Consider the following 12,129-nt stretch of genomic DNA (forward strand, 5'->3'; position numbering starts at 1 on the left):
CCAGGGTGTACCCAGCCTGGCTTTTACATTTTAAAACAAAGAAAGAAAGAAAGAGAAAGAGAGAGAGAGAGAGGAAAGAAAAAAAAAGAAAAGAAAGAAAAGAAAAGAAGAAAGAAGGAAAGAAATGAAAGAAAAAAGAAAGAAAGAAAGAAATTGCAATGGTTACCTGGTCTGGCTTCCCCAGGGCAAGTTTTCCCACAAAAAGTCTGAAGTGTAATACCTTTCACCTACACAAATATTGAGGCTTTAAAAAAAAACCATATTTTCTCCCAAATTTGTAAAGAAAAAATTTCACAACACCAAAGTAAATAAATGTTTAATTAAATGTCCACAAAACATGACTCAAATCAGCTTAACTGCAGCTGGAATCCACTTCGCTCATTCACCCTGGACCTTGGGCTATCCAGGGAAGTGTGAGTTCTTAAGGGCAGGACCATGTCTACTAGCTCAGGGCTCTATACCTCACATATAACATAGGGCCTGGTACACAGCAGGTACTCAATCAATATTTGCTGAATGAAGGAAGTCAGTCTGTACTAGGTTAGACCCCCCAAAACTAAATCCTCCTTGCAGACCACATGGGATCCTGATTTGCAGTGAATCCTCAGTGCCAAAAAGAAGCCTATTCCCAGACAGTCTGAATTGAACTTGGTTCTGCTCTTTTCCCCCTTCTCACTACTGCATTTGAGTAGCCTTAAAAATAAAAAAAATTTTTTTAAGTATATACACACATACACACACACACACACACACACACACGCATATATATATATGAAGCCCATCCCCAGCATTTGCAAGGCCTGTGTGCTATATTCATAAATATTGAGCATGCTATTCGCATGCCCTGCCTCAGTCTATTTGACCCAGGATCCTGATGAGGGAGGATCTCTTGAGCCCAGAAATTCAACCCAGCCTGGGCAACATAGTGAGACCTTCATCTTAACAACAAAAAAGGGATTTAGGCTCAGCAACTGTAGCTAACAACCACAAAAAAATAGCTGGGCATTGTGGTGGGTGCCTGTAGTCCCAGCTACTTGGGAGGCTAAGGCAAGGGAATCACTTAAGCCCAAGAGTTTGAGGTTGCTGTGAGCTGTGACACCATGGCACTCTACCAAGGACAACATCCTGAGATTCTGTCTCAAAAAAAAAAAGAAAAAAAAAGGATTTAAATTTTACACATTTTGGTTTTTTCTCAGACAGTCTCACTATGTTGCCCTCCATCAAGTGCCCTGGCAACACAGCTTACAGCAACCTCTACCTCTTGGGCTTAAGCGATTCTCTTGCCTCAGAGTCCCAAGTAGTTGAGATTATAGGCACCGCCACAATGCCCAGCTATTTTTTTGGTTGTAGTTGTCATTGTTGTTTGGCAGGCCGGACTGGATTTGAACCTGCCAACTCTGAGGTACATGGCTGGCACCATAGCCGCTGAGCTATAGGCACTGAGCCAGGATTTAAATTTTAAATTAGATTTAATTTTTTTTTTAGACAGAGTTTCCCTCTATCTCCCAGACTGGTGTACAATGGCCTCTCCATAGCTCACTGCAGCCTTGAACTCGTGGGCCTGAGCGATCCTTCTGCCTCAGCCTCCTGAATAGCTGGGACTACAGGTATGCACCACCATGCCTGGGTAAGACCATTTTAAAGTATAAAATTCAGTAGCATTAAGTACATTCATGATGTTACACAATCAACACACTTTCTAGATCCTGAGCTTTCTTTCTTTTTTTTTTTTTTTCCAGACAGAGTCTCACTCTGTTGCTCAGGCTAGCTCACAGCAACCTTCAACTTACAGGCTCAAGGAATCCTTCTGCCTCAGCCTTTCTAGGAGGTTGGACAACAGGCTAAGGCCACCAAACCTGGCTAGTTTTTCTGTTTTTAGTAGAGACAGGGTCTCAGGCCTGTCTCAAACTCCTGAGCTCAAGTCATCCTCCTGCCTCAGGCTTCTAGAGTGCTAAGATTATAGGCACGAGGCATCATACCCAGCCTACAGAGCTTTTTCATTACCCCAGAAGGAAATCCTGTACCTACTAAGCAGTCACTTCTTCCTTCTTAACTCCCATATCTAAGATTTCATTGTGGCAAATTTCAAACATAAACTTGATACAATTCCACCAGGTTTGGGTCAGGCATGGTGATGGTGCACACCTGAAGTTAGTCCCAGAGACTCAGGAGGCTGAGGCAGGAGGACTGCTTGTACCCAGGAGTTCAAGGCGCCTGTGGGATGTTACCTTACCGCTATACTCCAGCCTGGACAATACAGGGACCCTGGCTCTAGAAAAGAAAAAAGAGAATTCTGGCAGGTTAATTCAAAATTCTGAGATTCCTTAGAAGTCCACACCAAGGCACACTGAGAAGATTCCCTGATCCGCAGCCCAGGGCCATCTTTGTGTGCCCTCTTTGGGCCCACAATAAGGCACTCAGGCAACCTGGTCTGCTGTTGTGAGGGTGGTCCTAAGGAAGAGACACATGGAGATGCTGGAAGGACAAGGAACTCTGGAGTCCCAGTCACCTGTAGGAGCATGATTGATTTATTTATTTATTTATTTATTTATTTTATTTTTAAGACAGACTCTCACTCTGTCACCCAGGCTAGCTCACAGAAACTTTAAACTCCTCAAGCTATCCTCTTAACTCAGACTCCCAAGTAGCTGGGACTACAGGCATGGGCCACCAGATCTGATTAATAGGAACACGATTTAGAAGAGAGTATGTAGGCTTTGGTAAACATATTCCTTGCATCCATAACTCCTTACCTGTAGCTGGGGTAACATAATATAACCTTTTTAGATGGCAATTTGGTAATATATTTTAAAAGTGTAAATGCCAGTGGGGCATGGTGGCTCATAGCTATAATCCCAGAACTTTGGGATACCAAGGCAGAAGAATCACTTGAGGCCAAAAGTTCGAGACCAACCTGAGCAACATAGTAAGACCCCATCTCCACAAAAATAATTTTAAATATTAGTGGGTCATGGTGGGGTACACTTGCAGTTCCAGCTTCTGCAGAGTCTGAGGCAGAAAGGTGGCATGTGCTCAGGAGTTGGAGGCTGCCGTGAGCTGTGAGGACACCACTGTACTCTAGCCGGGGCAATAAGCAAGACCCTGTCTTCAAAAAAAAAAAAAATGTAGGGCAGCTCCTGTGGCTCAGTGAGTAGGGCGCCAGCCCCATATACCGAGGGTGGCGGGTTTGAACCTGGCCCTGGCCAACTGCAACAAAAAAATAGCCAGGCATTGTGGCCAGCACCTGTAGTCCCAGCTACTCAGGTGGCTGAGGCAAGAGAATCACCTAAGCCAAGGAGTTAGAGGTGGCTGTGAGCTGTGATGCCACAGCACTCTACCGAGGGTGATAAAGTGAGGCTCTGTCACAAAAAAAGGAAAAAAAAGTGTAAATGCCAGTCTTGGAGGTCTAACCTAGCACATTAATTTTACTTTCTTCAATTCATCTTATTATTCCTATGCCCGGGCAAAGATAAGCATGCCAGTATGTGTAATAACAAAAACTGTTAAATAGCTGAGCATGTAGTTCTAGGGACTCTGGAGGCTGAGTCAGGAGGATTATGTGGGCCTAGGAATTAGAGTCCAGCCTGGGCAGCATAGCAAGATCCCATCTCTATTTTTTAAAAAGCAAAACTGGAAAAATATACAAATGAGGGACTTACTAAATACATTATCGTCTAGTCTATTCCCTGGAGACGTGGCTTCAGGCCATCCCTCTTCCTCCATCACCACTGAATGAGACATCCTGGACCATTCGTGATTAAGTATGTATTCCCAAGTTAAAATATTAAATAATTGCCTTTCCTGCTGAGGGATTCCAGCTCACAGGTCAACTTGCTAATGCCATTTACATCACAGGTTGCTCATATTAATAGGAATTTCCTCTAAGAAGAAATCCCTGAAAAGTGGCTCATGAAAATCCCATTGGGTTGGGAAGTCTCTGATCATTTGTCTCAGTGTAATAAGCAGCAGAAGAGGAGAGATGGTACTCTGGGATTGCCTGGGATAACTATTTCTCCTACTCAGAGAGGCTGAGGGATGGTAGATAGGCCAGGTGGTGAACATTGAAACCTGCTCCTTGCTGGGGTTTTCCTCCCTGCCATTCCCATCTGTCTGTTACTGCTGTTGGGATCAGTCATCCTGGCTCCTGGCCCAGTTGGCGGGTCTAAGTGTAGGAGTGGTGGCCTGCACGTCAGCCCTGGGGTGTGCACTTTTCAGATTCCAGGCTGAATTGGCTCCAAGCCCTGCTGAGTCAGCTCAGTTCTTCTGAGCCAAACTGCCCTGGGATTCTTCCTGGCAGAAGGGTGTTTTCTGTGCCAGCCTCCCCTTCCTGACAGGATATAGGGGAATAAATGGGGAAGATGGGGGAAGAGGTCAGTGCAAGTTTGTTGAATGAATGCTTAACCTTGTGGCATGAATGCTGTCCCACCCCACAGCCTCACACAGGACTTCTTTTGTTCCAACCCTGCCTCTACTCCAGACTCAGAGTGTTGGAGTCTCTCCACCAGGCTTCACACAGGGCCTGGGCTGAGAGGGCAGCAGTTCTCTTTATTGAATGAGTGAATGAAGGAAGCCTTCCTTTTTTTCTGTTTCCTAGATTTGGCTTTAACATAGGCAAAGACTGGGACACTGAAGACCCTGGTGGGAAAGGGTAGGCAATGAGGGTGAGACTCTCAGCTGGAGGCTAAACAAAACAGGCCCAGGTCCTGTTTCTAGAGCATTCATAATTTGAGAGGAGAGGCAGGGGAGAACAAGAAAATCAGAGAATGTCACAGAAACACCTGCAATGATGAACCCTTGGCTGGAGATGGAGCGTGGGAGCCCGGAGATGTCCCATGTTGTCTTGGGGATGGGCAGAAATCACACGAAGCCTTTATTGTAGGGGACCTTTAAGACGCCCGCCTGCCCGCTGAACTCAAAGCACTGGGGAGAGATTTTGCTTATTAGCTGTTCCCACTGCCCTTTCTGCTCGGGGTAGGGCGTCAGGAACGCCGTCCAGGAGCTGCCAGCGCTAGAGACCTTTCCCCACTACTCAAGGGGGCGGGATGGAGGACCTTGGAATTCCGGAGCCTAGAAAGGAATCGTGGGTAGAAAGAGAGTTACTTCTCCCATGGATCGCAGAGGAAGGCCCGCCAGAGTCTAGCGCGGGGTCAGGGTAGCCAGAGTTTTGCACCCCCAGAGTGGCCCCCAGCTCACAGAACTCAGAGGCCCGCAACGCACAGGACCCCACCCACGGCTACACTCCCCGCCCCGGGCACTCCCAGCGCCCCGCCTCCTATTCCCCTCATCCTGCTTATAAAAGGGGTATTGGGGGCGGCGCGGGAACAAGCCGAGCTGAGCGGGCCTGCAGCTGCGATCCTGTCCTCTCCAGAGACTTCTGCACCCCAGCGAGTCTCCACTAGGTCCCACGCATCTCCAGCCCTTGCCATCTGGAGGCCCTGAGTCCCGGAGGTTCCGCGTCCCGGCTCCAGGCTGCCTGAAAGGATGCGCTGTCCGCCCACTGCCGGCGCAGCCCTGGTGCTGTGCGCAACCACCGCCGGTCTGCTGCTGGGCGCTCAGGGCCACCCCGCGCCGCCAGAGTCGCCGCGTTTCGCGTCCTGGGACGAGATGAATGTGCTGGCGCACGGGCTGCTACAGCTCGGCCAGGGACTGCGGGAACACGTGGAGCGTACCCGCGGTCACTTGGGCTCGCTGGAGCGGCGCCTGAGCACTTGCGGGGCAGCCTGCCAGAGCCCCGGGGGATCCGCAGCGCCCCCTCAAGACCTGGACAGCCTGGTTCCGGGCGAGGAGGTGGCCCCCGGGGCCCTCCGCAGCCTGCAGGTACGTGCATCCCTACCGGCTCTTCTAGCCTGGGAGAGTGTGGACGTGAAGGGAGAGCAACCGGAGCTCTCTAGGTTCCCCTGCCCTGGCTTCAAAGGGTGGAGATTTGGAAAAGGGCGGGTGGATGAATGGAGAAGATGGAGGCAGACGGCTAGGTCCTCACCAAGGCTTTCACCCTTCCCCAGACACAGATCAAGGCTCAGAACAGTAGGATCGAGCAACTGTTCCAGAAGGTGGCCCAGCAGCAGCGGCACCTGGAGAAGCAGCACTTGAGAATCCAGCATCTGCAGAGCCAGGTAGGAGGCCTGTCCCAGGAGGGGAGGGAAGTTGTCAAAACTGGACCTGTGAGTCCGATTGTGCAGCCAGGCAGGCCAGGCAGCTTGAGCCAGCTGTACCTGATGCTAGCCCTCACCTGTCCCATCCCAGGTTGACCTCCTGGTCCCCACACACCTGAACAATGGGATGACCAAGCCTGCCAGAAAAAAGAGGCTGCCTAAGACGGCCCAGCTTGTTGGCCCAGCTCACAATGCCAGCCACCTGCACAGTGAGTGTCTGGCCCTTTTGCTGTCCTCAGGCAGGTCCACTGAGCCCTCCCCTGTTCCTGGTCAAGTCTACCTTAAGGAGAAGGAGAGAGGTCCTGGCCTTGGGTCCTTGTGGGCTCTCCAGTCTGAAGGGCTGATGGAGGGAGGCATCTCCCTACTCAGCTTTGACTCTGTCCTACCAGGTCCCCCCACTCTTCTTCCCAGCTAGCCAGTGGAATGTCCCCAAGCCCTACTGGCCACTCTCTGGAGCTGGGGCTGGGAAAGAAGATCCTGAGGGACTTGAGCTGCATAGGGGGCTTAGCAGACCACAGTGCAGCTCAGGGATGTATTCCTTAAGGTTAGAACCTTGGGTGGGGGAGGAGTGTGTGACTGATGAGAGGCCACCAAGTAAGGGGGTTCTGAATGTGGGCTCCCCACAGTCTCTTGGAATGTGGATCACCCTCTTGCAGGGGGCACGGGGGCATGGACACACCCAGCTTCTAGGCCAGAAACACTCGCTCTTGCATCTCACAGATGCAGAGCTCCCGATCACAGAACCCTCTCCTTCCTTTTTCCTGTCCTCAGCCTTCTTCCCCACCAGCCCCCGCAGAAAGTGGGCTTTTGCCACCATCACAAATTTTAGGTCCTTTATTCCCAAAGCCATCCTAATCTCAAATTTCAGCATGTCTGTGTGTGTAACACAAATTTTCAGTTCCCAATCTTAAGTTCACCGCCTCATACCCAGCTTCCCTGGATCCTCCTCCTCTGCATCTGTGGCTATCTAAGCCAACTAGGAGAGAGTTCGGATCCCCGCCTCAGGCTCCAGAGTCAGTGGCTGCCTTCCAGCTCTGTCCCCTCCCAGCATTCCTTCTCCTTTCCCCCTCCACCCAAGGCTCATACTTCTAGATGGTGAGCAGTCAGTATATCTTCCCAGACAATCACCAGAGGAGGGGGTAATGAGGGGCTTCTGGGGCTAGCAGCAGACACAGGTCCCAACTTGGATGTGGGGTATGTCCTGTGGGCTTGGGACTCCCAGACTCTGGGCTCAGCCAGGCCAAGTAGGCAAAAGTTCAGAGCTGAGGAGACAAACAGCTGGCACGAATGGAAGCCACATTGGTGGTTTGGCCCTGTGCCTGTCCTGATTGAAGGGGATGGAAAAGTAGGGGAAAGGGGAGCTGCCTGAGGGGCCGGAAAATGTCCTTGATCACTCTGGGCCTGCCCCCACCCCCACCACTGCTGTGCAACTCACTTGACCTTTCCCCTACTTTCCTGGCTGGGCTGGGAGTGATTCTTTCCAAGGACTGTCCAGCACTAACCTTCTTCCTCCCTCCTCCCCTCTCTCTCCCTCTGATAGCTGGGACCCTGGGCGGAGCCTTTATCCCCTCAAACCCCCACCACGCCAGATCAGCTGCTGCCCTCCTGCTCTGGTTTTGTTTTCTGGATCATTCATTCATCGAGCCTTTATTGTGTGCTTGGATCTGCACAGATGCTGGTGCTGGACTGGGCAGAGCCGCTGGTTGTCACTGGCCCAAAGAGCACCCTCCTACCGGGTCCCATTAAGTGGTTGAGGGGGTTATATTTGTGGAGTAGGGGAGGGCCCACCAGATGGCTACATTGTTGGGGAGGTGGGAAATAGACCTCTATGCCCATACAGGGAGGAAGTCTGGGGGTGAGGGAAGACATCCTTGCAGAAGCTGAGGCCACAGAAGAGTCCCAGGCAGAACAAGTTGCCCAGATGGGAAGGAAGCCCATGTGGCCAGAGAGGGTGGGGTGTCGTATAGGAGGAAGGAGCATGGGCACACAGGCTTCTCCTAGTAGACCATGCCGAGGAAGGTCATAGGGAGCCATGGAAGAGCTTAGGCAGTTGTCAAAGGTGGGTCATGACATCAGGTTTACTCTTCACCTCTCTGTCACCCAACCCCTAGGGCATCTCCTGAGACCCCCCACAGTCTGCTCCTCCATTTCAACCCCCTACTTTGTCTACCTGCAGGGCTACCCCGGGACTGTCAGGAACTGTTCAAGGAAGGCGAGAGGCAGAGTGGACTATTTCAAATCCAGCCTGAGGGGTCCCTGCCATTCCTGGTCAACTGCAAGATGACTTCAGGTAGGATGTCCTGGCCTGCCAAGGAGGACTCTTGCCAAGGGCCCTCTTATTTTTCTTTAAAATGTAGTGCTTTCTGGGTGTAGCAGTGGTGGGTGCCTGTAGTCCCAGCTACTTTAGGAGGCTGAGGCAGGAGGATCACTTGACCCCAGGAGTTCGAGACTGCAATGAGCTGTGATGATGCCACTGTATTCCAGCCTGGGCAACAGAACAAGACCCCTTTTCCACAAACAAAAAGACAAAAAAAAAAAAAAATGCACCCTTTTCCCCCACTGACTCCCATTACAAGGCCAGGAATGGGTTCTGTAGTTAATACCTGCAGGAGAGGACCCAGAGAGGTCTTGCAGATTTCCACTGCACACTCCCTCCCTCCTTCCCTGCTGGGTTCCTGGGATAGAGAACCAGGCCTGATCCCCCTGCCTATAGCCCCTCTCACAATATTCCTCCTGAGACCCTTCTTTCTCTGGTCCTTCTGGGATGAAAGGGAGGAATACTATGGTGGTGTTGCCTTCCCTGGGCTTGGGGTTTGGGAGCCAGAGTTCCGTGAGGAAGGACCTCCTGGTGACTTTGTACATTTCTGGGCAGATGGGGGCTGGACAGTAATTCAGAGGCGCCAAGATGGCTCTGTGGACTTTGACCGGCCCTGGGAAGCCTACAAAGCTGGCTTCGGGGATCCCCAAGGTGGGTGTTTCTAGTGGGGCCAGAGGCTGGGGAGGAGAAGTGGGCTGCACAGCTAGGTCTGCCTCACTGAGCAGCCTATTCTGTTCCAGGTGAGTTCTGGCTAGGCCTGGAGAAGGTGCACCACATCACAGGGGACCGCAGCAGCCGTCTGGCCGTGCAGCTGCAGGACTGGGATGGCAATGCAGAGTCACTGCAGTTCCCTGTCCATCTGGGGGGCGAGGACACCGCCTACAGCCTGCAACTCACAGCACCCGTAGCCAGTAAGCTGGGTGCCACCACAGTCACGCCTGAGGGCCTCTCCCTGCCCTTCTCCACTTGGGACCAGGACCATGACCTCCGTGGGGATAAGAACTGTGCCAAGACCCTCTCTGGTGAGTGGGTTCTGCCCCATCCTCCCTGCCATGACCCACTGGCCAGGGCTTCCCTTCCTTCCCTTATGCCACCCTGCCCTGCCTTCAAACCCAATCACATCTATCGTCCCATCTCTTCATTTGTGATGTGCTCAGCCTCAGTTTGCTCATCTTTAAAATGGGTATAACCATGGTGCCCACTCCATAGGGTTATTATGTGAAAGTAAAGGCAAAGCTCGGGTTAAACATTTGAAATTTCTTCTTTATAGGTTAAAAAATGATGTTAGGCTGGACATGGTAGCTCACACTTGTAATCCTAACCCTTTGAAAGGCTGAGGTGGGAGGATTATTTGAGGTCAAGAGTTTGAGACTGGCCTAGGCAATAGCAAGACTCTACCTCTATAAAAAACAAGGCAAATTAGCCAGGCATGCATGGACCTATAATCCCAGTTACTCAGGAGGCTAAATTGGGAGAATACTTGAGGATTTTGAGGCTTTAGTGAGCTATGACGACACCATTGCATTCCACCCTGGGCAACAGAGCAAAAACAACAAACAAAAAAATTATTTTTACTTGTATTTATTTATTTACTTTTGAGGCAGAGTCTCACTTTGTCTCCCTGGGTAGAGGGTGGTGGTGTCATAGCTCACAGCAACCCCTAACTCTTGGGCTCAAGTGATTTCTTGCCACAGCCTCCTGAGTAGCTGGGACTACAGGTGCCTGCCACCACACTCAACTATTTTTAGAGATGGGGTCTTGCTCTTGCTCAGAGTGGTCTTGAACTCCTGAGCTCAAGCAATCCACCTGCCTTATCCTCCAAGACTGCTAAGATTATAGGTATGAGACCTCAAAAATATTTTAAAAATTAGCTGGATGTGGCCAGATTTAGTGGTTCATGCCTGTAATCCTACCACTCTGGGAGGCAGAAACAGGAGAATACCTTGAGGTCAGGAGTTCAAGAGCAGCCTGAGCAAGAATGACACTCCCTTCTCCACCAGAAAGAATTAGCCAGGCAGGGCAGTATGGGCCTATAGTCTATAGTCCCAGCTACTGGGGAAGCTGAGACAAGAGGATCACTTGAACCCAGGAGTTTGAGGTTGCTGTGAGCTATGATGTAGCCGTTACACTCTACCCAGGGCAACAGAGTGAGACTGTGTCTCAAAAAAAAAAAAAAAAAGTCAGTTGTGGTGGTGGGTTCCTGTAGTTCTGGCTACTCTGGTGACTGAGGTGGGAGAATCACTTGAGCCCCTGAGTTCAAGCCCAACCTGGAGAATATAATGAAACCCTATCTATTAAAAAGCTTTTTAATAAATAAATAAATCATAAAGTCTGAAGCCCAGCCTTGTCCTACCTCTATCCCCACCCCATCTCCTCCCTGCCCTACTGGTCCTGATAAAGTTCCCTCTCCTCTGACCCGGGCAGGTGGCTGGTGGTTTGGCACCTGCAGTCACTCCAACCTCAATGGCCAGTACTTCCACTCCATTCCTCGGCAACGGCAGCAGCGTAAGAAGGGAATCTTCTGGAAGAACTGGCGAGGCCGATACTACCCACTGCAGGCTACCACCATGTTGATCCAGCCCACAGTGGCTGCAGCAGCATCCTAGTCTCCTGGAGGGGGCCTGGTCTCAGGCTCACAGAGGATGGGGACTTTGGCTCTAGCCCAGAAATGGTCACTCCCTTCCCAAGCAGGGGATCCAAATGGAGGCCTTCTGGAGCCTCATAGACAGAGAGGAAGACCATGACTCAGTAGGCCCCTTTTCTGCATGGGGAGCTGCATGCATTGTCCTCCGAGAACAGGGCCCCAGGGCATGTACTGGCCCCAGAAAGTGAGGGACCAAGGGACATTGAATCCTACTCCTTGCCCGCCTGAGGAGTGGGGGATGCAAAGGGACCACTTGGGGATGGCCAGGCCGGCCTCATTGGCGGACCCAGTCACATTGACTGGCTGGAGGAGCAGGGCTCCCAGGGGCCATGGGGGCTGCCCTCATGGTGCTGTTGTTTGTGGGTCCCGTGGCACAAGCTGGTGCCTGCGGTGTCCAAGCGGAGCTCATAGAGTTCCTGGAATAAAAGCAACCTCAGTACATTTTGTTCTTTTTTGTCCTTCAGTTTGTTATAAAAAGTGGACAGTTTCAAAGTCCATGTAAACATGTTCCCAGGGTGGAGGGCGACGACTTCCCAGCTCCTTAACAACAACACTGGTTATGCCTCCTACCTCTATCAGTTATGCAATAGCTGATTGCAATTCCTTCATTTCTGATTTTGGGATGTGTATCTTCCTTATCTTTTATTTTTAAGTTACAAGACAAAAACCAAAACCTCATACAGTTCAATTGTTATAAAGACATGTCACAGAGAAAATGAGAATCCCTCCCCAGTCACAGGTAACTTGTGTCTTGCCACCCAGTGGAAATAGGATGTGTCTCGCACATTTAGATTTATTTTTTTCTCATAGTCAGATTAAAGAAAGTATTATTAAAATGAACCAGGTGCTGGCTCAGCGATTGTGGCTCAAGTGGCTAAGGCACCAGCCACGTACACCTAAGGTGGCAGGTTCAAATCCAGCCCAGACCCGCCAAACAACAATGACGGCTGCAACCAAAAAATAGCCGGGCGTTGTGGCGGGTGCCTGTGGTCCCAGCTACTTGGGAGGCTGAGGCA

At 50.9% G+C, this 12,129-nt stretch overlaps 1 protein-coding gene across 1 annotated transcript; it reads left to right on the forward strand.

Annotated features, from left to right (window-relative positions):
- Positions 1 to 5,331: 5,331 nt before the first annotated feature.
- Positions 5,332 to 11,554, forward strand: ANGPTL4 (angiopoietin like 4). Its single transcript, XM_012807527.2, has 7 exons — positions 5,332 to 5,817; positions 6,003 to 6,113; positions 6,244 to 6,361; positions 8,329 to 8,442; positions 9,025 to 9,120; positions 9,210 to 9,491; positions 10,894 to 11,554. Exons 1-7 carry the CDS (start codon positions 5,482 to 5,484, stop codon positions 11,073 to 11,075), a joined length of 1,239 nt encoding a protein of 412 aa, XP_012662981.1. The 5' UTR covers positions 5,332 to 5,481; the 3' UTR covers positions 11,076 to 11,554.
- Positions 11,555 to 12,129: the final 575 nt, after the last annotated feature.

This window comes from Otolemur garnettii, unplaced genomic scaffold (genome assembly GCF_000181295.1).
Source record: "Otolemur garnettii isolate 467f Iridium unplaced genomic scaffold, OtoGar3 scaffold00071, whole genome shotgun sequence".
Lineage (NCBI taxonomy): Eukaryota > Metazoa > Chordata > Mammalia > Primates > Galagidae > Otolemur > Otolemur garnettii.

What these genes read in the sequence shown, in the direction of transcription:
- ANGPTL4 (XM_012807527.2), top strand. Translation starts at nt 5,482, where the DNA reads ATGCGCTGTCCGCCCACTGCCGGCGCAGCCCTGGTGCTGTGCGCAACC. An exon ending in CAATGCCAGCCACCTGCACA is followed by an intron (nt 6,362 to 8,328) that starts GTGAGTGTCTGG and finishes GTCTACCTGCAG; the next exon opens with GGCTACCCCGGGACTGTCAG. An exon ending in CTGTGCCAAGACCCTCTCTG is followed by an intron (nt 9,492 to 10,893) that starts GTGAGTGGGTTC and finishes TGACCCGGGCAG; the next exon opens with GTGGCTGGTGGTTTGGCACC.